Source organism: Podarcis pityusensis (genome assembly GCF_964106645.2).
Source record: "Podarcis pityusensis genome assembly, chromosome: Z".
Taxonomy (NCBI): Eukaryota; Metazoa; Chordata; class Lepidosauria; order Squamata; family Lacertidae; genus Podarcis; species Podarcis pityusensis.
This window is the reverse complement of record NC_138044.1, coordinates 47209120-47234925: the sequence shown is the minus strand read 5'-3', so window position 1 is coordinate 47234925 and position 25806 is coordinate 47209120. Positions and strand designations below refer to the sequence as shown.

Genomic DNA, 25806 nt, shown 5'->3' with positions numbered 1-25806 from the left:
GCCACAGTTAAAAACCAAACAAGATTCTATTCATGGTTTGTTGGCAGTAAGCCAAACATAGTTAAGCTGCACAAAGCTCACATGTCACTAAACTATGGCTTAATAAACCACAGTTCAGCATTTTGTGCAAACCAGGCTACTGAATCATTTCTTTTTTTAAAAAAAAATGATATTTATTAAAATTTCAGAAACAAAAAATTACATAAAAGAGACAAGGGAAAATATAGAAAAAAGAAAGAGAAAAAACATACAAAATACAAAGTATAGAATTTTTATTTTTATTTTGAAAAAACACTTAAAAACAAATTAATCCTTCCGTATCTTACATTTCATTTCCTTGGTTCCCTGACCTCCTCTCACCTCCCTTTTTTGTATTCCAGTTCAATTGGTTAATTCAGCAATTCCTTTCCCTCTTTGTTTTTGTCTTAGTCCTTTAACTTAATATATTATAGCTTTAGATTCTCACCTATTAACCATCCATTTTTGCATACACCTTTATGACATTGCTGCTAAAACCACTTAACTTCATTCTGACATTATTCTAACATTCATTAATTTTACAATATTTCTGTGAGTAGTCTTTAAATTTCTTCCAATCTTCTTCCACCGACTCTTCACCCTGGTCTCGGATTCTGCCAGTCATTTCCGCCAATTCCATGTAGTCCATCACCTTCATCTGCCATTCTTCCAGAGTGGGTAGATCTTGTGTCTTCCAGTACTTTGCAATAAGTATTCTTGCTGCTGTTGTGGCATACATAAAGAAAGTTCTATCCTTCTTTGGCACCAGAAAGGTATATTTAAATACCCTTTTCATTTCATTATAAATCATCTCCCAGAAAGCCTTAATCCTTGGGCACGTCCACCAAAGGTGAAAGAATGTACCTTCAGTTTCTTTACATTTCCAACATTTATTGTTGGGCAAATGATAGATTTTTGCAAGCTTGACTGGTGTCATGTACCACCTGTATATCATTTTCATAATATTCTCTCTTAAGGCATTACATGCCGTGAACTTCATACCTGTGGTCCATAACTGTTCCCAGTCAGCCATCATTATGTTATGTCCAACATCTTGTGCCCATTTAATCATAGCAGATTTCACCGTTTCATCCTGTGTATTCCATTTCAACAGCAAGTTATACATCTTTGACAAAATCTTAGTTTTGGGTTCTAACAGTTCTGTTTCTAATTTTGATTTTTCCACCTGGAAGCCAATTTTCTTGTCCAAATTGTATGCCTCCATTATCTGATAATAATGAAGCCAGTCTCGCAGTTTGTTTTTTAATTTCTCAAAACTCTGCAATTTCAGTCTATCTCCCTCTTGTTCCAAAATTTCCCAATATTTCGGCCATTTGACCTCCATATTGAGCTTTTTCTGAGCCTTCGCTTCCATCGGTGACAGCCACCTTGCTCTGGAAACAGTTTCTAATCTCAGCTGGGTTCTGTATATTCCACTTCTAAATTTGTAACAGTATTTAATTTTTGTTTTTTTTTTTCATTTGCCAAGCCAATAATTTCCCACATTTATTAGCCGACTCAAATGTCTTTTGTCTCATTTGTTTAATTTTCCATTCTCTCTCCTGATTCATCATTTTCATATATTGTACTTGATATAACTTTATTTCTCTCAATATCTCTTGCGACTTTGGTTTTGCTCTCAATTTCTTTTCACTTTCCTTTATTTTCTCCAATATTTTATCCTTCTTTTCATTTTGGATTCTCTTCTTTAATGTATTCTGTTGTATCAAGAACCCTCTCATAACAGCTTTGCTTGCGTCCCAGATTACTCTTTTTTCAACATTGGTGTTCATATTTATCTCAAAATAGTCTCTCAAGGTTTTTTGGGCCTTCTTAATCACTTCTTCGTCTCTAAATAAGGTGTCATTCATCCTCCATCTGAAGGAACCAGTTGGTGTTAGTTTCATTTCCATCTTAACAGCATTATGGTCAGAGCAGGTTTTTGGGCAGATTTCCACTTTTCTTATCTTTGGTGCCATTCCTCTAGTTACCCATATTTGGTCAATTCTTGTCCATGTCAGTTTGGCTTCAGAGAAGAAGGTTCCCTCTCTAGCCAAGGGATTATTTGTTCTCCAAATATCGACTAAGTCCAAGTTGTCTGTCATCTCAAAAAAGGTTTTCGGTAGTCTACCATCCTTAGTGACTACCTGTCTTTGTGCCTTGTCCATGTGTGTAGATACCACTCCGTTCATATCTCCCATCAAAATCACATTATAGTCCAAGTAGTCCATCAAGGTCTCATGCAGCTTTTTAAAGAATTCAGATTTCCCCTCATTTGGTGCATAAACTCCTACTATTAAAAATTTCTCTCCTTGTATTTGAATTTCAATTGCCACAAATCTCCCTTGGTCATCTTTAAAGATAAATTTCGGTAATAGTCTCTCCTTTGCATAAATCACTACTCCTCTTTTTTTAACTTTATCCGAAGAGATAAATTCCTGGCCCAGTCTTTTATTGATCAATACTTTCCTGTGTAGCCTTGTTACATGTGTTTCCTGTAAACAAATCAAGTCCAATTGTTCCTTTTTTAGTAAATGAAACACAGATTTCCTTTTCTGAGGGGAGTTCAGACCGTTACAATTCCAGCTTAGTAGTTGCAGAGCCATGATGTAGTTACTTTACTTCTCCTCCAACTGCACCAAGTGCTTGTTCCTGTTCTGTAGGTGGTATCACCTTCTCCAGGCGGTCTCTTAAATCAAAAGGTAGTTTTGGTATGTCTAAAGCCAGTATTCCTGGCTCTTCTCCAGCTTCTTTCTGCAGGTCTTCACCGTGGTCTCTCAAAAATCTTACTTTGTCGTCCTCTGATCTTATTTTTATCTTTCTTCCTTTGAAGCTAAAAGAAAGGCCTTGGGGGACTTCCCACCTAAAGATGATTTTGTTGTTTCTCAACAGGGCAACCAAATCTCTGTAATTGGACCTAAGGTCCAAAAGATATTTCGGAATGTCCTTAAATATCTCCACTTTTGACTGGTGTATTTCCAAAGTCTTCTGGAAGTGCAGACTCAAGATTTTGTCTCTCTCCTCTTTTGTTCGGAGGGTGATCAAACAGTCTCTCACCCTGTTCTTCTTCCCTCCTCTTCCAAGCCTAAAAGCACTCACTATCTTGAAGTTATCCTTCTCCAAACCTGGGTTCCAAAAGTCTGCAAATTCCTGCATAAGAAAATCAATCAAGTTGTCTTTCTCAAGTTCAGGTACAGCCCTAATTCTTAAATTCGTTTGCTTCTCCTTCAGTTCAATCATAGACAGTATTGACCTATGGTCTTCAAGTTGCTTGTGTATCGGTGGTAACTTCTCTTCTACAGCAACTGCTATTTCCTTTGCTTCTTCAGCTGTCTTTCGGGTCGAAGTAGATTCCTGTAGCAATTTCTCAATAGTTTCTGTGTTAGTATTTACCTTCTGTCCCAAATTGTTAATGCTTGTGGTATTTTGATCAATTTTATTTGATGCTTCAGCTACTTGTTTACTTAATTTTTCCAAAGATTCATTAATTTTGCCAAGTGCCTGAGCTAAAAGATCTTCGGATGCCATTCCTTTGGGTTTAGATTGTACCAATGCAGCTCCTGTTGGTAAACCAGGAGGGCCAGATGTTGATGCTCTTCGCTGCAGCCCAACGTCTGTGCGAAACACTCTACCAGACCTCGTTGCTTTTTCCTGAAGCAAATCTATTTTCTCTTTTCCATTTGCCATAACAGTCTAGATAATACTCAAGGTCAGTCCCACGATCAGAGTTTGTTATGAAGTGGAAAATTCCCCTGGCCCAGTTGTTATTGTAACAATCTCAAACTTCCTCTAGGAGGACACAGTAACAGGCAACAGTTGTTACTTTAAAATAAATGTCCTTTTTCTTTTAATCCCCCAGCTCACAAAATAGACGACAGTTTTAATTTCAGTTATTTTCCAGTTACTTTGAAACCAAGGGAAGCCAAACCAGAATCTGAAGAAGTGTGCTTGCACACGAAAGCTCATACCAAGAACTAACTTAGTTGGTCTTTAAGGTGCTACTGGAAGGAATTTTTTTGTTTAGTCTTTTTCAAGCGTCTTTCAAGGTTTTAGCTTACAAGTTCATTGCTTTCCTCTATTTACAAAGAATGGAAGGCAGACTTCCTGTTTATGCCTCTCCGCTTCGGTATCCAATTACTTATTTTTTTCCTCCTTTATTTCCCGAATTAACCTACTCACGGATCGTTGTTTTGTAGCCAACTTGTCACAGGAAAAAGGTAGCGCTCTCCAGTAACGGCTGTGCGGCTTCGCTCCACGGAAGAAGCAGTTGACTCACAGCACCGCGCCGCTGCCCCGCTTCACTCCGGAACCCGTAGTCGGGCTCCTTTGCAAGTTGGGGGGGGCGCAAAAGGTGCCCGCCGAGTCCCACGGTCACAGGCTTCACCCGCCTGTGATTTTTGAAGAGTCCCCGCTTCGCCCTAGTGGTGCAGACCCGATTCCCGCAGAGCCGGTCCCCTCGGAGTCAGAGGGAATCCACCATTACCGAAGGCGCCACCCCGGAAGTCCCCCTGAATCATTTCTTGAATGCATCTGCAACATGTTCATACAAAACAGATTTGAGCAAGACATTTCAGAACAATATTCAGTATAGAACTCCCACACAATTAAAATATATCAACCCACCCTACAGTCCCAATTGTTGGAGAGGCTGTGCCCTGAAAGGCACTTATTTCTACCTATGGTGGAATGTCCTGGTGTAAGTAAATTTTGGACACTGGTCCAGAAAGAGCTTTCTGCATCAGTTACATAAACTATTGTTTACTCCCCGTATTTGTTTATATTATCCTTACATTTGAAGGAACCAGGGGTCCTTCAAATGTCCAAGGGGTTTCACTGCCTGAAGCAAAGGGCAAAACTTGCCTCCTCCTCCCAGTCCCATTCCATGTACAAAAGCCCCTATTGCACCCCAAGGGCAATGGCCTAGTAGTTTACTGTGTGCAGGAGATGCTTCATGGGATGCATGCACAGAGCTCTCTCCACTCATTGCCCCTCAACATTTGCCACCTGAGGCAGTTGCCTCACTCTGCCTCATGGTAGTTCCTGTAAAGAACTTTTTGACATTCTTATTTATTGCTGGTAGGCAAACGGTAGTACAACAACACAAACTTTTGAGCAATCTGTCCTTGCAAGCACCGTATACAAACATTTGGAACAATGCAATTTTAGAAAAGATTACCCACAATCTACATTCATGGCAGCATAAAGAACAGCCACTGCCTGTTAGTATAATATGGTGGGACCTTGTTATTTTATTAAATATTGGGGGACACCCCCCACACCCTAGAAATTGATAAATGGTAGGATTTTGGTTTATGCACCAACTACTGGTGCTGAAGAAACTGAAATTGACCAGTATTCATGGATTAAAGAAGCTTTTAATGAGGGTGAAAGAGGAGAGCGCAAAATATGGTCTGAAGCTCAACATCAAAAAAACTAAGATCATGGCCACTGGGCCCATCACCTCCTGGCAAATAGAAGGGGAAGAAATGGAGGCAGTAAGAGATTTTACTTTCTTGGGCTCCATGATCACTGCAGATGGTGACATCAGCCACGAAATTAATAAAAAGGTGAAAGATTTATACGATCTGAAGAGAAACCAGAGTATCATCAGCCACGAAATTAAAAGACACCTGCTTCTTGGGAGAAAAGCAATGACAAACCTAGACAGCATCTTAAAAAGCAGAGACATCACCTTGCCAACAAAGGTCCATATAGCTAAAGCTATGGTTTTCCCAGTGAGAGCTGGACCATAAAGAAGGCTGATCACCGAAGAATGGATGCTTTTGAATTCTGGTGCTGGAGGAGACTCTTGAGAGTCCCATGGACTGCAAGAAGATCCAACCTCTCCATTCTTAAGGAAATCAGCCCTGAGTGCTCACTGGAAGGACAGATCGTGAAGCTGAGGCTCCAATACTTTGGCCACCTCATGAGAAGAGAAGACTCCCTGGAAAAGACCCTGATGTTGGGAAAGATTGAGGGCACAAGAAGAAGGGAACGACGGAGGACGAGATGGTTGGACAGTGTTCTCGAAGCTACCAGCATGAGTTTGACCAAACTGCAGGAGGCAGTGGAAGACAGGAGTGCCTGGCGTGCTCTGGTCCATGGGGTCATGAAGAGTCGGACATGACTAAATGACTAAACAACAACAACAACAGGATTTTGGTTAGATGGAGTATTGAAGGGAAGATTGCAGGCAGGAGGGAAAATACAGGCAAAGCTTTCTTTCCAAGACAGGGCCTCACCTGGGGTAAAGGAGTTAATGTGACAAAAAGTGTTGATGGCCCTTGTAAGAGGAATCTTGGGCCTGGGCAGACAGAAGGTTCCCAGAGTAACTGGGTGAAAGGTGACAGGAAAAGAGTCTTCAGAGCAAGGTATGCTGGGAAGAAGCAGAAAGAGGCCAAAACTGAGATCCATTTTGGGAAGGTTGGCTGAAGTCTGGTTAGGAGAGATGACTTGGACTCCAGTGCTGTTCTGCTATGAAGTACAAGCCCCTCTTGAAAGGACCATGCTGTAAGATCTGGACTCTCTCCATGCAGACTGAAGGTGTATATAGGTCAATAAACCATATTTCTTAAAGCAGGAGTTTCTGCTGTGTCTTCAGTTCTTCAAACTGCTCAGTTGGTAGAGCATGAGACTTTTAATCTCAGGGTTGTGGGTTTGAGCCCCATGTTAGGCAAAAGATTCCTGCATTGCAGGGGGTTAGACTAGATGCCCCTCATGATCCCTTCCAAATCTACAATTCTATGATTCTCCAAAGGAGCACAGACCCTGGGTGAGTGCTTGGAACCCTCTGAAATCTTGCTGCTGCTCGGCAGAGAGTCGGGGTGGGGGTGGTGCCCAACTTTTGTAGCAATGTATACCTCTAATCACAGAAAAGAACATCTGTGAGAAACCGCAAGAACGATTTGGCTTGCATGATCTTCTTATGGTCTTCTGTCAAGGTCCAGCTTCTATTCTTGTATTTGTACTTATCCTCCCCTCCCATTGATGTATGACTTCCTTACATATGGAGCCAATGCTCCAGATCTCCTGTTTTCTTATGGCGGATGGGGGGATGTTCTATGTTGACTTCATATTTTCTGTTTGTTATCTATACAGTTAAGAATCCAATCAATTATTTTTAAAAAAAACCCTCTGTTTTGGACAGCAGTATAAATGTTGACCTCAATTCTGCAATTAGTGAAAATTGGTGGTGACATTTATCTAGAACAAGCCAGTTCAAAAGGTAAAAATGTGTCCAGATGCAGAAGCTCAGGAATGGAACATAGGAAGTTGCCTTATAATGAATCAGACTCTTTGGTCCAATATTGTCTGCTTTGACTGGCAGCAGCTCTCCAAGGTTTCAGACAGGGATCTCACTCAGCCCTACCTGGAGATGCCAAGGATTGGACAGGGCACCTTCTGTGCTCAAACCAGGAGTTATACCGGGGAGCTATGGCCCTTCCCATGTAATTTGGCAATGTTCTTAACTGCAGGGAAAGATCACAACTAGAGATCCCCACTAGAAAAGGAAATGTGTCTTAGGCTGCCTGTGTATTGGTGGCTTAAAACACAGCTAGGTAGTTCCTTTTTCTCAATTGAAGCTAGTTTTGAGGGGAGGCACATCAAGATGCAGTATTTCATAAGAAACAAAGGACTAGATACAGAATAGAGCGGACATGTTGTGCTCCTTCTGGTGTGCCACCCTTTGGTCCCCACCCTCTCACTTGCGGCTCCTAGAAGCTGTCAGAATGAGACAGCGGCCACAATCCTGGGAATGGCTTTGACTGGCCGGCTAAACCAGGTGAGGGAAGTCAGTGGGTCAAACCATTGGTGTGTTAGGGACTTCCCTGCATGCGAAGACAGGCTCCAGCATACTGAGAGGATCAGACCAACCGTGGGTCCAATGGTCAAGAAGGCAGCTTTTGCACGTGCTGTAGAGGGAAACAAGGGGGCAGGTGGGGCTTGTCCACCTGGGAAGGTAACCCATGTAGAAGAATGAAAACTCAGATTCTAAACCTCCACTGGCTTGTGGGATACATTCAGGAGAAGAAAAGGCTAAGGAGTAAACCCTACACAAATCCAGAGTGGAGTCCCTAAGATGGTTGGATCGGGCCTTGTATGCCTCCTTCTCGCAACTCCTGCAGCCAAGCGGGTCCCAAACGTATTGCTCTGTTTTGCTTTGGACCACATCAGTGAAGCTGGCAGGTGCATCTTGTTGTCTGGATGGCCTGGGACACTGCCCAAACTTGTGGGCCAGGGAGGACACTTCAATTTGATTTCACCCCTGGAGGTGCACTCCATTGTCTCTCGAGACAGACAGATGCCAGCAACAACTTTAAAGAGCAAATGTTGACCTCTGCTGTTGGCAACTCCTTCCTGTAGGGCAGGAATGATGCTGTCTTCCTCTGGCTCTGAGCAGAATGGAAAAAAGAAGTTAGCAACACATTGCTGCTGAACTCCACTCAAGGCCTTGTGGGCAAATCTCACTGAGCTTGCTGTTGCTCACTTTGCTTGCTATGCTGACACTCCCTGCTCGGTCACCCTGCCCAGGCCATGTTAAGAATTCCCCGTGGCTGCTGCAGCAACTGTTTCAAACTATTGCATCCACATCTCTCTTGGCCTGTTTTTCAGATATCCAGGAGTGTCATGAGCTGAACTTGCTCTCTGCTTGCAAGCAGGATGGAGCCGTGGACCTGGAGAATGTGGGCGATGCCAGCAAAGAATCATCACTTGGAGAATCATCATGACCAGATATGGCCTGCAGGTGAGAGGGTGGATGAAATATACTCGGAGTCCTGCAGTGATTTCATGCTCTTTATTGCAGCTTGTAAAACAGTGATTGAATTGTCCCCCAAACCTCAGGCTTTTATATACATTATTTACACAATGAGTCCCGTCTGACTGGCTGATTCTGCTTCCCTCCTGGAGCCTGATTCGTCTTCTCCTCTAGGCCAATCAGTTGTTGCATTCTAGGATCCTACCTACCTATTGTTCTAGGATCCAAGCTTGGTACATAACAGTGGACTTCTCTTCAGGCCACATTCAAGTTCCCCCACCCTCCTCCAAGCCCAAGTGATGGGCAGCCCGGCACTTCCATACCCACTGCCCAGGCTTGCGCTCCAGGGAGGTCTCTTTCATGTCACTAAAGCAGTCGTTTGGCTTCACACTCAGAGGCACACTCAATTGTCTCTCAAGACAGATGGCAGCCTACAATTGCTTCCCAGACCAGTGGTGGGAGTGCACTGGATGGATAGTAAACATGTGGACACAGCCTTAATGCCACCCTGGGCTGCATAGTTATATGAGTAGCAGGACTGTAAGGATGCGCCAGAGAGAAATAATGAGGCAAATCAATCCTTTTTATTAGGCATAATAGTGATGTGTCTGCATATGGTCATCAGAGGAAGCAGAAGCAGCAGTGCACAGCAGGAAGAAGGACAACAGAAATTTCATGGGTTGGAATAGAAACAGATGACGCCTGAGAGTTTTCCCTCACCAAAGCTGCTATGTCAGTGTCTTATCCACATGTTATTCTATCCTCCATATTTTATAGGACTAAAAGATCCCAATTTATCTTCTCAATAATTCCTCTACACATTATATCTTGAAAGGACATTCAAAGCATATTCTTTCCCTCAAAGAATTCTTGGCCCTGTAGTTTACCCCTCACAGAGATACAACTCCCAGTAACCCTAAACAAACTACAATGCCCAGAATTCTTTGAGGGAAAGAATGAGCTTCGAATGTGCTTCAAAGGTACAGTGTTCATACACAGCCTCGGGAGAATTCTCTCTTTCTTTTTTTAACGGCCAACTCCAAACCTAAGGCTGCACAGACACTATAAACCGAAAGCACATCCAAAGCACATGGCTTTCTGCAAAAAAAATTCTGGGAACTGTAATTACCTCCACCCCAGCACCCATAAGAAACTAGTTCCCAGGATTCTTTGTGGGAAAGCATGTGCTTTAAATGTGTGGTATGTACAGAAAATGTGGCCAAGTTCTTCTCCATAGCCATCAAAACCAGGCCAAAGCGATTAAAGGGAAGATGAATTCAGAGTTAAAACTATGGATTTTCCAACTGCTTCTGAGCATTCACCTGTTTTGTTATATTCTTACTTCATAAGGCACAATTTGTGTGCATGCATATTGTGAATATTATGTATACTGTGGAAGACTTGATAACCCTACAATGTACCTGAGGGCTAGAGGGGTTGATCCACAACGTACATTAACAGCACACTACTTCCCCCTTAAGAATCATGGAAGCTATAGTTTGTATAGCTCTGTGCAGGGGAAACCACAGTTCGCAGTATTTTGGGGGGGAAAGTTATGTGCTTCAAATGTGTGATGAGTGTGTTTTGGACATACTGTGCAAATGTGCTGTTAGCACCAAATAAGCTAAACTGAAAACAAAAGCAGCTTGGAGGCCAAGCAGATGAAAGATAAGGGGTGGAAAAGGGCAAGTGCTGGAGAAAGAAGGACCTTAAACCCTGTTCCTAAGCCTGCAGACGTAAGAGAACACTTGGCAGGGCTGTATCTATAGATGGGCTGGCTGAGGGATCAAGGATTTCTAAGGGGTCAATGCTTTTGGGGAAAGGTTCTCTACAAAGACGGGCAATAGCCTCAGAAGCTCCTAGCCAGGGAGCATGACAGACCCACAAGTGGCTGTTCCACAGGCCCTACTCGATGTTGACCTTGAGGGTAGGGTCTGCAGGAATGCCAGCCACTCCTCCAGCCTTGCCCATGGCATTGTTGCAGATGGGTAAATAGCCCCCACCAGGGAACAGCTCGCTGACACAGCAAATGCTTTCGCGATAGTTGGGCTTGAAGCTCTCCACTGCATCCTTGGAGACCCCTGCCCATTCCTGCAGGGAAAGAAAATGTTGAGAATGAAATGAGGTAACCCACTCTGCTATGCCTGCCTCCATGGCTTTCCTTCTGGGCTGGGCAGTTTCTTCACTTGCTCAAGTGATGGCCCAGAAAAGACAAAAGCACTGATCTTCTTCTGCCTTTCTATGCCACCCACAATGTAGAGATATAGTTGTGCACAGACAGTATGCTTGCAAAACTAGACTCTGAGATTCTGCAAGCCTTAGAGCCTCCAGTTATCTGAGGCTTGGCCAAGTCAGTCCTCTGCAGGCATTTTGCCATCTCTCTATGCAGAGATGCAAATTCTGACTTCAAATGTTGCAGAACGCAAGCTACCAAATTTCCCATCTAAATGATCACAGGCATGTTCTTCAATTAAGTTTCACTCCTCCCTGGGACAGTGCATTTTAATTCCTTTAACCCCCCCCCCCATTGATTTCCCAACAGAACCTGTCCAAATAAATCCAATTTACCTTTAAATTACCCCTGATTACCTCCCCAAATCATAAATAGGTAATGTGTCCTTAAATTAATGTTTTCCCCAAATTAATATCCTAGCCAAGATCACCCACAATAAAATTGCTCCCAAAATCATTCACCCACTCAGAAACACTTGCAGCACTGAAAAAAATATCTGGGGCAGAGGCATGCCCTTTACCCCTTTCCTAGCAATGTTATAGTCATGTGGGGCAGGGCTTCTGACCTGGGAGATTATTTCAAGAGGATAGAGTCTACATAGCCCAGTTTCTTACCGAGAAATTGCCTTGGTGCGCAGTAAAAAGATCTTCAAATTTATTCCTGGGGTTGGGAATCCTGGGCATCAGTACCAGCCAAACTCTGTGGGGAAGTTAAATTGATTAGAGGTGGGGGTCTTCTCTTTATTGTTTTGAGAGATACTAGGCCCAGAATTGCAAAGAGTTCTCCCTCTAAGGGAATGTTGCCTGGAGAGCCAAACCAACGACCATCCCCAGCAAGGTGGCACTGTTGATCTTTCCAAGAACATCAGCCTTATTTGTGGGGCTCATTCATAAAAGTCAGTCCTGGCCACTCAGTGAACTGTGTTCCGTCATAGAGCTGGATTGGTTTTCAGTCTGTGATGAGATGTGTATGGAAAAAGTGACCTCATCGTGTACTGAAAATCATTCTGGCTGAGCGGCAACAGAGCAAACTGACAAGCCCTTTTTCTCTGCTGCTAGCAGTGAAGTCAGTGCTCTGCAAGGACCAGTTTTTCTTTTTAAACTAGCCTTTGGTCTGCAGCAAAAACACTCAAAATGAAATTTGTTTTTTGTGGCACATTATTTTGTAAGGCTCATTTTTGTTTGCTCTTAAAATGCTTTTGAAACCGTGCCAAGAAATCTGAAGTACTGTACACCCCCCTCCATCTGTTGTTCAGCTGCTGTTGTTGCTGCTGATTGTCCTTGATGACAGATGACATGGTCAGTTCCCCTAATGGGACCTTCCACAAACTGGGGCCTTCTAGATACTTCAGACTTCAGCTCCCACCATCCTGGTGTTAGCTAGGGATGATGGGAGTTGTAGTCCAAAATATATGGAGGGCATCAGGTTTGGGAAAGGCTGCTCAGTTGTTCAAGCCAATCCTGGAGCTCCCAGCAGAGGCACCAGCAGCTAATGGCCTCTGAAACGTGGGGATCTGGATGATAGCCATCCATGACCCTCAGTTGCCAACATTTGCTTGTCACAGAACATCATTCACCTTCTGAGCCATTTTGGATAGAACAGAGATGAGAGAGCAAGCATGGGGAAACCAACTGTCTTTACTGGTGAGCTGTTCCCAGTTGCCAGCTAGGCTGTCCCCCCATGTCCCACAAAGCAAAGTCAGCCATGGGTCTAGTCTGATTGCTCAGCTTACCTCTCCATGCGCATTAGGATCAAGAGGAGGAGAAGCAGGAGGAGGACAGAACCTACAGGGATGATGATTCTCTGTATCCAGATTGAGACAGGAGGGTCATCTGAGTGAGACAAGCCTGGGCGTTAGAAAGCATGCCCCAGAGAAAGAGGAATAGCCTCACATTGCCTCTCCCTACCTTCCCTAGGTCACTGGAGCTGCCTAGACGAGGGACATTGTTCCATACCATCCAACATTCCTCAGATGAAAAGAGGGAAGTACCTTCTGTTCTACATCAGTATCACTGCTAGCTAGTTGGATTTACTGATTGGGGGTTTTCTTCTTCCCTCAGGCTCCCCTAAATTCCACAGTTTTGTATGTATCCTTAAATAACTTTTGTACCTGACCAGGAGAAGATACTCAATCAGTGATGCTGATGTAAAATAGAATGTCCTTATTCTCATCCAAGGAATGTTGGCGGCTGTGTTGTTCCTGGAGGAGCTGGGTAGCCAGTCAAACACAGCAATACAGGCCTCTGAAAACTCTGGTCCCACAGCTTTCCTGCCCAATTTCTGGCTTAAAGCCAAGTGCCGCTAGGGAAACAGAGGTGTCTCTCTGCAGTTGCTCCAGAAAGGTAGGCCATGTCCCACTGCTGCAGCTTGCAGGTGGGCCTCAGCCAACAAGGAGGCATCCTAGGGATCTGTCATTTGTTGGGAGCACTTGCAGACTCTTTCAAGGTGGGACTCCATCACCTACTGCAAAGTTTAGGTTGCACAATTATTAAATCTGATTTGGGGCTCTTGCTCAACAAAACCGTTTTCGCCTTCCCCTAAAGACTGGACATTTTTTGAGATGGCAGAGGCTTGACTTATAACTTGACTTATATTATTATTTAGGGAAGTTTTTTAATGTTTTATTATGTTTTAATACATGCTGGAAGCCCTCCAGAGTGGCTGGGGCAACCCAGGTAGAATCTAGACACACACACATATATAAAAGCTGTGAAAATTGTTTTTTTAAAAGTGCATTGAATTTGTCATTAAGCTCACCATTGCCATCTAGTGTCACATTTGTATAATGCACTTAAAACATTATATTCGCAGCTGTATAGCTGAGTCCCTAGTCAGATGGGCGGGGTACAAATAATAAAAGTATTATTATTATTATTATTACCTCCTTGCAAAACCAAACCAAACTCAAAAGCTCTATAAACAAGAGCCTCTGGAAGCACTTTTAATCTCAAACATGGATCTTAGAAGTTGCAGGCCCCACAGTGCCCAGTAGAGGGCAGTACTGCATACTTTTGAAAAGCCCTTCAGAATCCACTGTTTTGAATTAGAATTGAAACAGCGGTTGTTTTTATATTTGTGAAACACCCCTCGGAAAAAGGCCTCCCCCTCCCTACACCTTTCTCAGCTCATCGCCCCCATGGAGAAGCAAGCAATATCAGATCTCTTTAATTCTCCCACCCATTATTTTTCAAACTGCATTTTATAAGATGAGTGGAAGGGTTGAACGATTATAAATATTTCTTTTTATGGAACAATCCTGTTTAGGGCGTGTGTGTGTGTGTGTGTATCTGCAAGTTCAGCTGCTACAGTTTCCTGCAACTTTAGGGGCTTCTCCAGACAACCTGTTTAATCAGCATTTGTCATGATTCACTTTCACAAAGCTTCCTTGGAGGTTAGATTACATCTGGGCTTTACTAAGCATTTATTCCTATTTATTCGCAGGGAAGTCATATGGCAAAAATCACTCATCTTGCTTTCACCCTGACTTGCTTGCACTGTCTTTATATCTCTTAGACATTTTCCCATTAACAATTTTCTCACTTTATGATGCATTTCCCAATCACCTTCCAATCTGCAAGAAGACGCCCCCCATGTATAAAACGCCCCCTATTTTTGGGGACTCCAAATTAAGAAAACACCCCTCAGCACTACCCGTGTATAAGACGAGCCCCAATTTTAAACCTAATTTTTGGTTTAAAAAACCCCATGTCTTATACACAGAAACATACGGTATATTTTTTTTCAAAAGGAAAAAACATGGATTTGTTGTGCTAGGCACTTTAATCCATTTTAGTTGTAGAAACCTCAGTTTCCAGGTAACTAAATGATTTATAATCTGCACTTCCATAAATATAGAGCAAGGCGATATACAACATACAAAGTTATAATAAATTCAGAAAGATGTCACTTAAAACATCACTAAACACATCAATAAATGCTGGTGGGTTAAAAAGATAAATTCTTATTACAAAGACTTATCTAAACAATATAGTTTTCAGGGGATATCTTAAAGAAGGCAGGGATTGTTTCTGCCGAACCTCTATTGGCAGGGAGTTCCACAGGGTATGGCCTCCCACATCAAAGGCTTGGTCTCTGGCTAAGGCCAACAAGAGCGCAGGGCTTCTGGAACCACCAGGAAGATCTCAGTGGTTGAAGTAGAGTGTAAGAAATCAGTGAGCCTTTAAGGTCCTTTGGGACCAAGTTGCTAAGGGCTTTTTGAATCAGGAAAATGGCCTTGAACCTTACCCTATAGCAAATCAGCAACCAGCACAACTCACTCAGGGGGTACCAGGGAAGGTGATGGTTTAAGATTCCTGCTAAGTGACTTTCCTGCAGAGAATCATAGAATTGCAGAGTCTCAAGAGACCATGAGCGTCATTTTAGTCCAACTCCCTGAAATGCAGGAATCTTTTCCCCAACATGGGGCTCGAACCCACAACCCTGAGATTAAGAGTCTCATGCTCTACCAGCTTCCAACTCTACCATTCTATGATTCTACTATGGCTTTGAACCAGGCATTGGGAAACTGGCACCCCATCATCAAGCCCATCCATCGCATTATGAATGGACTGAGCAATGAAACAGTAACTCAGTGTGGCATCTAAGATTTCTTGTTAAATGACTGCCAGACTTTGAAAAGCCGTTATCACTGGATCAAGTTCATCTGTTCTGCTGAATTAATTACAGCAAATAGTTTTAAGTGGGTTTTTGAATAAATGTGCAATTCATTGTTACTGCTATTCTGAATGATCATGTGAGTCTCAGTGGAGCGAGTGGCAGTTCACTACCATAGTTAGCAGACTCTAATTTTGTTGCATTCCCAGGATCAATCTATATCATTAACCTCTATTATTATTGTTTCAGTATTATTTTTATTATTTTGTGTGTGTGTGTTTTTTCATTATTGTGGGAGTCTTTTGTTTTTTCCAGCTGCACCATATGGTCCATGGTAAGTCCGGCAATGGAAAATTTCTCTGGTGCCCCCCCTTTCCCTTGATGCCCTAAGCAGTGCTTATTTTGATCAATGGTTAATCCAGCCCTGGCTAGAGGGCTGGGCCCTTCAAGGATTCTCTGTTCTCTTCAAGGAGGTGAAGCCTCAGGGAGGAGGTCAGGATACAGAGGTTTAAAAGGCTTCATTCTGCTCCCAACTCTTGTTCAGTCAGAACTCCCTCTCCATAGTCTCCTATACCTGATTCATCCTCTGTGGATTCCAGCATCATACCAGAACACAGACTGCCCAACAATAAAAGAAAGATCTTCTGTACCTTCGCTGGTGGTTTTTCTCCCCCAGAATAAAGGACCGGCTGGGTCGCTCCAAAAGTTTGTGGTTGCACAAATAGACTTTACTTTAGACTTGACATAGAACGTGTAGAGCTTTTTGGGATCCACACTGGCTACGCTGTACTTCATATCATTGGTCTTCACCTCCTGAAAGGGAATGCCAGAGAGGTAAATGTGCACTTGGCACAGAAAGCAGCAGCACCCCCCCCCCCGCCCTTGGTGCCTCCCCCAATCAGCCTCAAGTGAAACCCAGCAGCTCTTCCCCCGCAACTGAGTAAAATGATCAAGGGGATGGAGCAATTCTCTGTGAGGAAAGGTTTCAACATTTGTGGCTTTTTAGTTCAGAGAAATAGTTGGCAAGAGAAGACACGATACAAGTTTATATGATTATGCAGTGCAGAGGACACATCTTTTCTTCCTCTCATATAATATTAGAACTTGGGGCTGTCTGGTGAAGCTGAACGTTGGAAAGTCCAGGACAGACAAAATAAAAGCACCTCTTCACAGAGAGGAGAGTTACAACTATGGAACTCACCGTCACAAGGGGCGGCCCAGAACATTTTGCTGCCTGAGGTGAAACAGGAAAGTGCCGCCCTGAGTGCACCCTGGCTGAAGCCTTGCTGACCAGTGATCTCATGAGAGCCCTGTGAAATCTCATGAGAACTCTGCAAGATTCCATGGGCCACCCTGAAATCTCGCTGGAAGCAGCTATGGGTCTCCATACACTGCTGAGGAAAGGTGAAGAGCTGAACTTTAGACAGGAAAAATGAGAAACGGAGAGACGCCTAAAGGGAGAGATTAATCTGTTCCTATGAGAGTTGGGCTCTGAAGAAAAGAGAAGATTTAGTTTGGGCAAGGAGCACAACTGGGAAATGCTTACCAAATGAGGAATTGTATTGTTACACACACCACCCCAGTCTCCAAGTGGTGTGAGATCCCAGGGGCACCAGGGGCACTTACCAGAGGCTGTGTTTCCTTTTAGACAAAGACACACAGTGGAGACTGTGGCATCTTTATGGTATATGGTTTATTTACTCGTATATACAGCCTGAGCCTAGATGGAGGGAGTGCAGAGCATTCACATCCCAAGCAGGCCCTGTTCCTTCCATTGCTGCAGCCTCTGATTCATGTCTGACCCTTTTCTCTGCCCACTACACACAGCTGAAAGAGGGGCCCCACCCTTCCTTGCTTGGCATAGTCTCCACCCTCCTAATGGCTTTCTTGAGGGGCTAATGACTCTGCCATTATTGGTTTTGTTCCTCCAATAAACCACACTCAGCTAACTATGCCTAAGCCAGATCCAGCAGAGTTTGGCACAGCTTAATCAAACCTTCAATTAATCAATTCCAACTTTTACTATAACCAGGAATTATAGGGAGGATCTAGCACCCAGGAGTTGAAGGGATCCTTGCCACACACCCCACCCCCAACCCCCCGTATAACAATATTTTATAATGGGGGGGGGGGGCTGTGGCTTCCACATCAGAAGGTCAAGGCAAATCTGCACTTAGCCCTCCCAACTGAGATAACACCAGTACCTGCCATTTTTTGTCCTTGTTGCTTTTATACGTGATATAATGCTCCAAGCAGTGGTTTTTGGGGCTGGCTGAACCCCAAGACAGTAGCAGCTGGTTGTTGCTCTTCTCCTCAAAGCGGAAGTCAATGGGTGGACTGGGTTTCACTAGGAGAGAGAAAGGAAATCTGTGTATATGCGAGAGGGAGAATATGCAACAGTGTATATGCAACAGCCACTCTACTTCCCTTGGCTCATATCAGGATCTAAATCAGTGGGTGATGCCACCCCCCCCCCCCCGGGGGCACTGGAACAATCCAGGGGCGAGGCAGTAGCCTTGGGTGCAATTAGGGGGAACTGAATAAAAATAAGGGGGCCGTGGAAGCATAAAGAAGAGAACATTTTGAAAAACCATTCATACATGATTCATCTGTTGCGTAATGACCCTCACTGCTAGGTTGGGCACCATTGTGGGATGGGGACAATGTCTTTCAATATTATCTTTGTTATCTTAATTTTCAGTGTGCAATGTGAATGTTACTATGGTTGGTTTTAATAAATGATTTTAGAATTCCAAGCTTCAAGGTGTCTTATTTATAACATCTTTCTTTACTATATCTTAGGATGTAGGTAGAAATATAGATGCATAAAAGAACGCAATTTTGTCACTACATCTTTCTGTTTCTTCACTTAAAGAAGGTAGGATTTCCACCCACCCACCCCCCCCGAAAAGTCAGTGGTAGGTCAAATAAGTTTGGGAACCTCTGATCTAAATCTGCAGCCTAGTCACAGAGCAGTTCCACATGCTCACGAGAAACAGCATGATCTGGAAGATCAGAAGATCCCATTACTTATCCTTTCTTTGGATTCTGAGCTCAAAGAACATTTTATGTGGTAAAGGATCCCAGTCTATTTCTGAATTGGATTTGAAATTATTTTATATATGAAAGGTACAAAATTGTTGACATTGTCTTTGGATGTGAAATTGCCCTCCTCTATGCAGGAGACATGGGTGGGATGCGGGTGGCACTGTGGTCTAAACCACAGAGCCTAGGGCTTGCTGATCAGAAGGTCGGCGATTCGAATCCCTGCGACAGGGTGAGCTCCCATTGCTTGGTCCCTGCTCCTGCAAACCTAGCAGTTCGAAAGCACGTCAAAGTGCAAGTAGATAAATAGGTACCGCTCCGGCGGGAAGGTAAACAGCACTTCCGTGCGCTGCTCTGGTTCACCAGAAGCGGCTTAGTCATGCTGGCCACATGACCCGGAAGCTGTACGCCGGCTCCCTCGGCCAGTAAAGTGAGATGAGCACCGCAACTAGAGTCATCCACAACTAGGCCTAATGGTCAGGGGTCCCTTTACCTTTATGCAGGAGACACCAGCTTACAAATTAAAGGCAGTTAAGGGGCACATCAACATTAAGTCCTCAACTGCACTGAACAGGATAAAAAGGAAGAACCTGCAAAAAGGAAGCTTTTAATTAAAGGCACAATTGCCTTAAAGCCTTAACAGCAATTTAATTGCGCTTTATTGGGCCCATTTAGGCATGGCGTTTGGGCATCTATTTTGTAAAAAACCAGAATCTCTGGCAATGAGAAGGGACAGCCTGCTCGCATTTAGTCTCCAGCCTCCCCTTTGTGACTTAGGTCTGATCTGAAGTGGGATTAAACAACATAATACATCTCTAGAACGAAGGTCAGAAAGGAAAGTGTGGGTGGAGGATGAGGACTCTTCATCAGGGCTGAGCTCCGAAAATGCAGATAAGATCATGCAGATAAGAGCTCCGAGTCCCAGCAGAACAGCATGAAGAATTTGGGCCTCTTTTCTCCTGTGTTGCAGGCAGAGCATGGAAAGTTCATTGAAAAATAATAATCAATTCAAGTGTATCGTGTCCAAAGAGGAACTAATTCCTGTTCATGTTTGTTTCTTTACAAAAATAACCAGTTCACAGTTTGAGGTCATCCAAATAACTCCCGGCGAGAGAGAGAGAGAGAGAGAGAGAGAGAGAGAATATTACAATGTGCTGTGCTGAAGGATGAAATACACTTAAGAAGACTGTTACAAGTGTGGACCTGAACCTCACAAGACTAACATAAAAACAAACACCTACAGTTAAATGCTTAAATTTTTTGCCCAACAATTACATTTCTTCAAGTAAAAGAATCCCAAAGAGCTTAAATAGCTTTTAAAAAACAAAACATGTAAGGGGATGAACTTAGAAACTGTTCAAAGTTCTAGCTGCAAATGAATTTAGTCACATTCCATTCACCCAGCAATTACAGGGGGCTCCTTTACATAGTTCAGGGATCTTTAGATAATTCAGTAAACTTCACTGAACTGAATTAGTCTGTTCTGACACACCAGCTATAGCAGGGGTCAGCAACCTTTTCCAGCCGGTACACCATCCCTCAGACCATGTGGGGGGCCAGACTATATTTTTTTTGGGGGGGGGGTGAACGAATTCCTATGCCCCACAAATAACCCAGAGATGCATTTTAAATAAAAACACACATTCTACTCATGTAACAACACACTGATTCCTGGACCGTCCGTGGACCGGATTGAGAAGGCGATTGGGCCGCGTCCGGCCCATGGGCCTTAGGTTGCCTACCCCTGGGCTATAGGGCTCCCACTTATAAATACACCCACAAGTTGGTTTGGCTCAGCAGGAAATCTATACCTTGGTTCTGCAACTGCATTTCTTTTTGGAAAACCTTCGTACCGTCACTTGTGTTGACATAAATGTGAAAGTATTTAAACAGTTTAATCTCACGGAAGCGGCATCCAGTGTTAATATCACCACTCTGGAGGTAAATCTCACACTGCTTTTCTTTGTCAGACTCATACCTAAACAAAATGAGGCTTGGGGTTAGTCCTTTTCAACACCATCAGAGAACTGCAGTTCAGAACCTGAATACCTTGAGGACAGCCCTGTGTTGTTTGTCTTCTAGCCCAGGTGGAACATGCCTCTGAATACTAATACTAATACTAATATTTTTTTATACCACACCCATCTGGCTGGGTTTCCTCAGCAACTCTGGGTGGCTTACAGCACATAAAAAATTGTAAAACATTAGACATTTAAAATTTCCTGATACAGGGCTGCCTTCAGATGTCTTCTAAAAGCCATAGATAGGGGTTTTTTGCAGATAAAGTAGCTCAGATTCAAAAAAAGGTAGACTCCACCGTGGGTACAGAGCCAGGGTGGGAGAGTGCTAGACTCCTGTCTAGTCAAATTGCATGGGATCAATTCCAATCTGTTACCTCTGAGGATGTGGACAGGCTGCTTGAAGGTGACCCAGAAACTATAACTAAATCAGAATGTGGCAGCTAGACTGGTGACTGGGAGCGGCCGCAGAGACCATATAACACCGGTCTTGAAAGACCTACACTGGCTCCCAGTACGTTTCCAAGCAGAATTCAAAGTGTTGGTGCTGACCTTTAAAGCCCTAAACGGCCTCAGCCCAGTATACCTGAAGGAGCGTCTCCACCTCCATCGTTACCTCTGAGGGTCTCCTGGTGGTTCCCTCACTGCAAGAAGTAAGGTTACAGGGAACCAGGCAGAGGGCCTTCTTGGTAGTGGTGCCTGCCCTGTGGAACGCCCTCCCACCAGATGTCAAGGAAATGTTACAAAACGGATGCTCAAATTCCAAGAGAGAGATGAGGGCAGGTGTCGGTGGGGCAGAACCCCATTTACCCTAAGGAACTAACCTGGGTGTGTGTGTGTCTATGCTAGGGCAGAAGGCTGGGAGGCCAACAGGAGCTAGAGCTAGAGGCAGTAACTGGCAGAGCCCACTGTTCTGGTTCTGTCTCTGCCCTCTTTCCTGCTGTGTTGCACAGAAACTGACGCTGAGACTAAAGAGGAGGCAGCTGACAGGCAGGGCCACCCCTTGGGGTGGTTGTGTGTAATAACCGACCCTCCAAGTGTCCCTGTTTTCCAGAGACAGTACCGGATTTACAGAAGCCACCCCTGTTTCTTCTTTGGTCCTGGAATAGCCCACTTTTCCTTAGGAGATCCCTATTTTCACTGGAGAAATGTTGGAGGGTATGGAGTTACACAACTGCCAAGCCAAAGAGATAGGGAACTATACAACCTTTAGAAGACATGTGAAGGCAGCCCTAGATAGGGAAGTTGTTTTATGTTTAGTTATGTTTTTATAGGTGTTGAAAACCACCCAGAGTTGCTGGGGAAACCCAGTCATATGGAGGGGCTATAAATAAAATAATAATAATAATAATAATAATAATAATAATAATAATGGAATGGTATGTAATAAGGCAGGCAGATAGGGGCTGGCTATAGGTAGACTGAGGTTGGAGGGCCAGTGCCCAATTCACCCTAATGAACCAGCAGCCGTTGTTCTCTCTTCCAGGTGAGGAATGCTTGCTCTGAGGAAAGGTTTCAACATTTGGGACTTTTTGGTTTAGAGAAAAGAGCAAAACTTGGATGGCTTTGAAAGAGGACCAGACAAATTAATTGAGGAGACGGCTATTGATGGCTACTAGCCATGAGGACTATGTTCTACTGCATCATGGTTGGAGGCAGTGATGTTTCAGAATACCAGTTTCTGGAAGCCACAGAAGGAGAGAGTGCTGCTCTTGTGCTAAGATCCTGCTTTTTGGTTTCCCACAGGCATTTGCTTGGCCACTGTGAGAACAGGATGCTGGACTAGACGGGCCCCTGACCGGGTCCAGCAGGGCTCTTCTTATGCTGTTCTGTTAATTTGGTCCCCAGTGTGGTCTGACTCAGGGTTGGAAGAAGCTCCCCAAGAAAGAGGAAGGCCGGGAGAGGTTGGTGGTGCATTGGCTGAAGCTTGGACAAAAGCCGTTCCTGTAGAGCAGAGAAGCAAGGCGCAAGGAAGGCACATACCAGTAGTAGAGGGAATAGTTTCCTGCAGGCTTCTGTTTGCTGCCCCAGTCACAGTCCATGTATTCATAATTGAAGACGATGCACTCCAGGTCTGCAAGAGAGGACCTTCCATGAGTGAGTCTTGATGTGGGTGGGGAAGTTTGTTTCAGCCTGAGGGCCACATTCCATTCAGGGCAACACCCTGGGGGCCAAATCCCCAGTGGTGGGTGGGGCCACAGGCAGGGCCATAGCTGGGGGGGGGGTGAGGTGGACCCCCGCCAGGGGCACAGGCAATGGGGGTGCAAAAATGACTAAAAATAAGTTCATAAATATCAATATCAATTATTGCCTCATAATAAATTGTTTTAAATAGAAGGTGAATTGAATGGGTGGAACGGTTGGAGGAGAGGCGGAAAGAAGAGCTAATTTGTCCGTGGCTGGGGGCGCAGTCTGGACGGTTCTGCCAGGGGCGGAATCACAGGCCACAGGCAAAAGTAGGTGGAGCAATGAATGTCAGATTTCACTTTTATATACTGCAATATGCTGGTTTCTACACATACCCAAACACCCACACACCCCACCACTACCACCCCTCCCTCTTTCCCCCCATCTAGGGAAGGAAGAGGCATTTTCAGAGATCGAGGAAACATTCCAGCCAAGCAAAAACATTCAAGAAGCAAAGCCAGTGAGCAATGTGGCCTCATGGAAGCTGGGACTTGGGGGGGGGGTATCCATGAGGCCCAGAGAGCTGCATTTCGCCCCCCACCCCAGGCCTAAGTCCCCAGCCCTGCCCTGCTCTGAAGGAAGCCATGCTGTGTTCACTGCCCACCAAACCTTCCTGAAACAAAACCTGTCCTACACCTCTCCAGCAAAGTTACCTCTACACATACAACATGAGGCACAGACCATGCCACATTGTTCAGTTGAAATGGGGCTGGATCATTTGTTTGCCCATTTATTTATAAACATAAATATATAACTAAAATTAATAAATAAGAATAATCCCCAAGCTAGGGTGGGGGGTGGCTAGCCAGGATTTTTGCCTCGGGTGTAGCCTCCAGAGAGGCACCATTGAGGCTTCCAGCCTGTGTGTTTGTGTGCACACAAATGTGTGGGGGTGTGTGAAAAAAAGCCTAGTCTCGCCCCTGCCCTAAAGCGATTTACCTGAAAATGTTAGGTTAAAAAAAGGCAATAAGCCACACAGGCAAAAGAGTGCGCTTTTGATAAACAACAGAGCACAGATGAAATCAGCAGTTATGAAAATCATATGTGCATAATAAGATTGCATGTCCAGGTAGGCTTTCCTATGCAAAAAATGCATTTTGACAGGCAACAAAAACAAAAACAAAAACAAAAACAAGATATGTGCCTTGTATTAGTAGGCAGGGATTCCAGAGTGCAGCTGCTGCTGCTGCACCAAAAAATAAATTTCTTGCAAGTGCAGAACAAACTTTATGTGACACTTTCGATAGTGCCAGTTCCGCAAATCAAACCAGTCAAGAAGTCCCATCTGGGGCTGGGTGATCCTTCAAGTAAATGGTTAAATTGGCCAGTGCTCAGGAATGGCTAATATTCAGCACCACCACCCCAACAGTTCTTGTGAACACTTTACTTTTGCTACCCAATCTGAGCTGGTTGTATTTCATCAGTTAGTCCTGTCGGAAAGTACACCAGGACATTTTTGGTTGGGAGAGGGAAGGAGATATTTACTTCTTAACTGGTGACTGTGGATGAACGGATTAGAAGTTGGTATCTGCATTGGATTTTAAATTGTTTTTATGGTACAGGCAATCGTTTTTACCGTTTCTAAACATGCAATTGTTTTACACATATTTTTTACTAAGTTGTTAAAATTTGTTAAATAGCTTCAAGATGCAACGCAGTCAGTGATTCATAAATGATTCATAAATGAAACAAATACTGTAATAGGTGACTTTCAACTAAGTTTTACTGAGAGTGAACCCACTGAAATTAATGAACATGACTAAGTTAGGTCCATTAATCTCAGTGGGGCCATTCTGAGTAGAACTTAGTTGAAGGCCACTCTCAACAATACTAGTGCTAATTACTGTTCCAATGGACATCCATTATTTATTGTATTTTTGTATATTAACCTTTTATGTATGTTGCAAAAAGTGCTACATAATATTCATTCCTTACTTGCAAGGAAATGATCTCAGGCATGGCAGCAACTACTGGCAGGAACTTGCTGCTTATTAATATCAGGCAGGCTGTTGTACTGTTTCTGATGCCTGCTTGGGTGGAAAAATGTATATGTAGGCAGCCCTAACCTAGACGTGTACATTTGTCTCAAAACAACAACAACAACCAGTGCTTTTTTCCTGGGGGTACGCAGGGGTACGCATACCCCTAATTTTTTTATGAATCTTTGTACTTTTGTCCATTTACTGCATTTATTTCCCCCGATTTGAACTATAAAATGGTGATTTTCTTGAGTCAAAATGAGAGTACCCCTAAACTATTATTATTAATTATTATTATTATTATTACTATTATTATTATTACAAGAAAGCACTGACAACAACGACACCCTGTTAATTTTATGTCCAACTCAGCGAGGGCAAAAAGAAAGTGGTTGTTAAGTGGAAATCATTCCCTGTTCTTGCCTGACATTCCAGCCCCACCTACTGGCAATCTTTAGGAAATATTTCCCTGTGGTTTTACCATTATAAGTGCAACAGCTGTTTATGGACACAAAAGAAAGCAAGCTATGGATTCACAGCCATAAGAACTGATAAGACCTGAATGTAGCTTTTTGCAGCTCAGGGGACGTTCCCCAACATTGCAGAAAGTATTGAGGAACAGGTAGAATGTGGGTTAGCGGTTGCTGCATTCATCCTCTTAGAATCATAGAATCTCAGAGTCGCAAGGCACCCAACGGGTCATTTCATCCCACCCCCTGCAATGCAGAAATCACAGCTGAAGAATCCCTGACAGCCAGCAGGGGTAGGGAGCTCCCAGCCTGCAGGGAGTGGGTTACCTTGCTGTGGAGAACTCTCTGCGGCTTGCTCGGTTCGGCCCAAGAACAGGAGGACCAGCACAAGGAACATCCTTTGTTCCCTCGAGGCCTCCATCACCCTCCTAGCAGCCTCCGCTTTGCCAGAGACAAGTGCTCAGCACAACAGGATGTGGTTATT

General features: G+C 43.9%; 1 protein-coding gene and 1 long non-coding RNA gene across 2 annotated transcripts in view; one reads left to right on the top strand and one right to left on the bottom strand.

Annotated features, from left to right (window-relative positions):
* LOC308468144 overlaps positions 1–9914 on the top strand; it is a 22952-nt gene extending 13038 nt beyond the window's left edge. The window contains exon 2 of the long non-coding RNA XR_013981488.1: positions 8632–9914. This is a non-coding gene — a long non-coding RNA (uncharacterized lncRNA). The remainder of the gene's footprint in view (positions 1–8631) is intronic.
* IL2RG (interleukin 2 receptor subunit gamma) lies at positions 8801–25806 on the bottom strand. Its single transcript, XM_080990111.1, has 8 exons — positions 25650–25806; positions 22670–22760; positions 20480–20646; positions 17828–17970; positions 16274–16436; positions 12742–12841; positions 11624–11708; positions 8801–10867 (listed from the first exon to the last, which is right to left on the bottom strand). Exons 1-8 carry the CDS (start codon positions 25741–25743, stop codon positions 10682–10684), a joined length of 1029 nt encoding a protein of 342 aa, XP_080846237.1. The 5' UTR covers positions 25744–25806; the 3' UTR covers positions 8801–10681.

What these genes read in the sequence shown, in the direction of transcription:
- IL2RG (XM_080990111.1), bottom strand. Translation starts at nt 25,743, where the DNA reads ATGGAGGCCTCGAGGGAACAAAGGATGTTCCTTGTGCTGGTCCTCCTG. An exon ending in AATGCAGTTGCAGAACCAAG is followed by an intron (nt 17,971 to 20,479) that starts GTATAGATTTCC and finishes TCTCTCTCCTAG; the next exon opens with TGAAACCCAGTCCACCCATT. An exon ending in CGCACCAAGGCAATTTCTCG is followed by an intron (nt 10,868 to 11,623) that starts GTAAGAAACTGG and finishes CTTTCCCTGCAG; the next exon opens with GAATGGGCAGGGGTCTCCAA.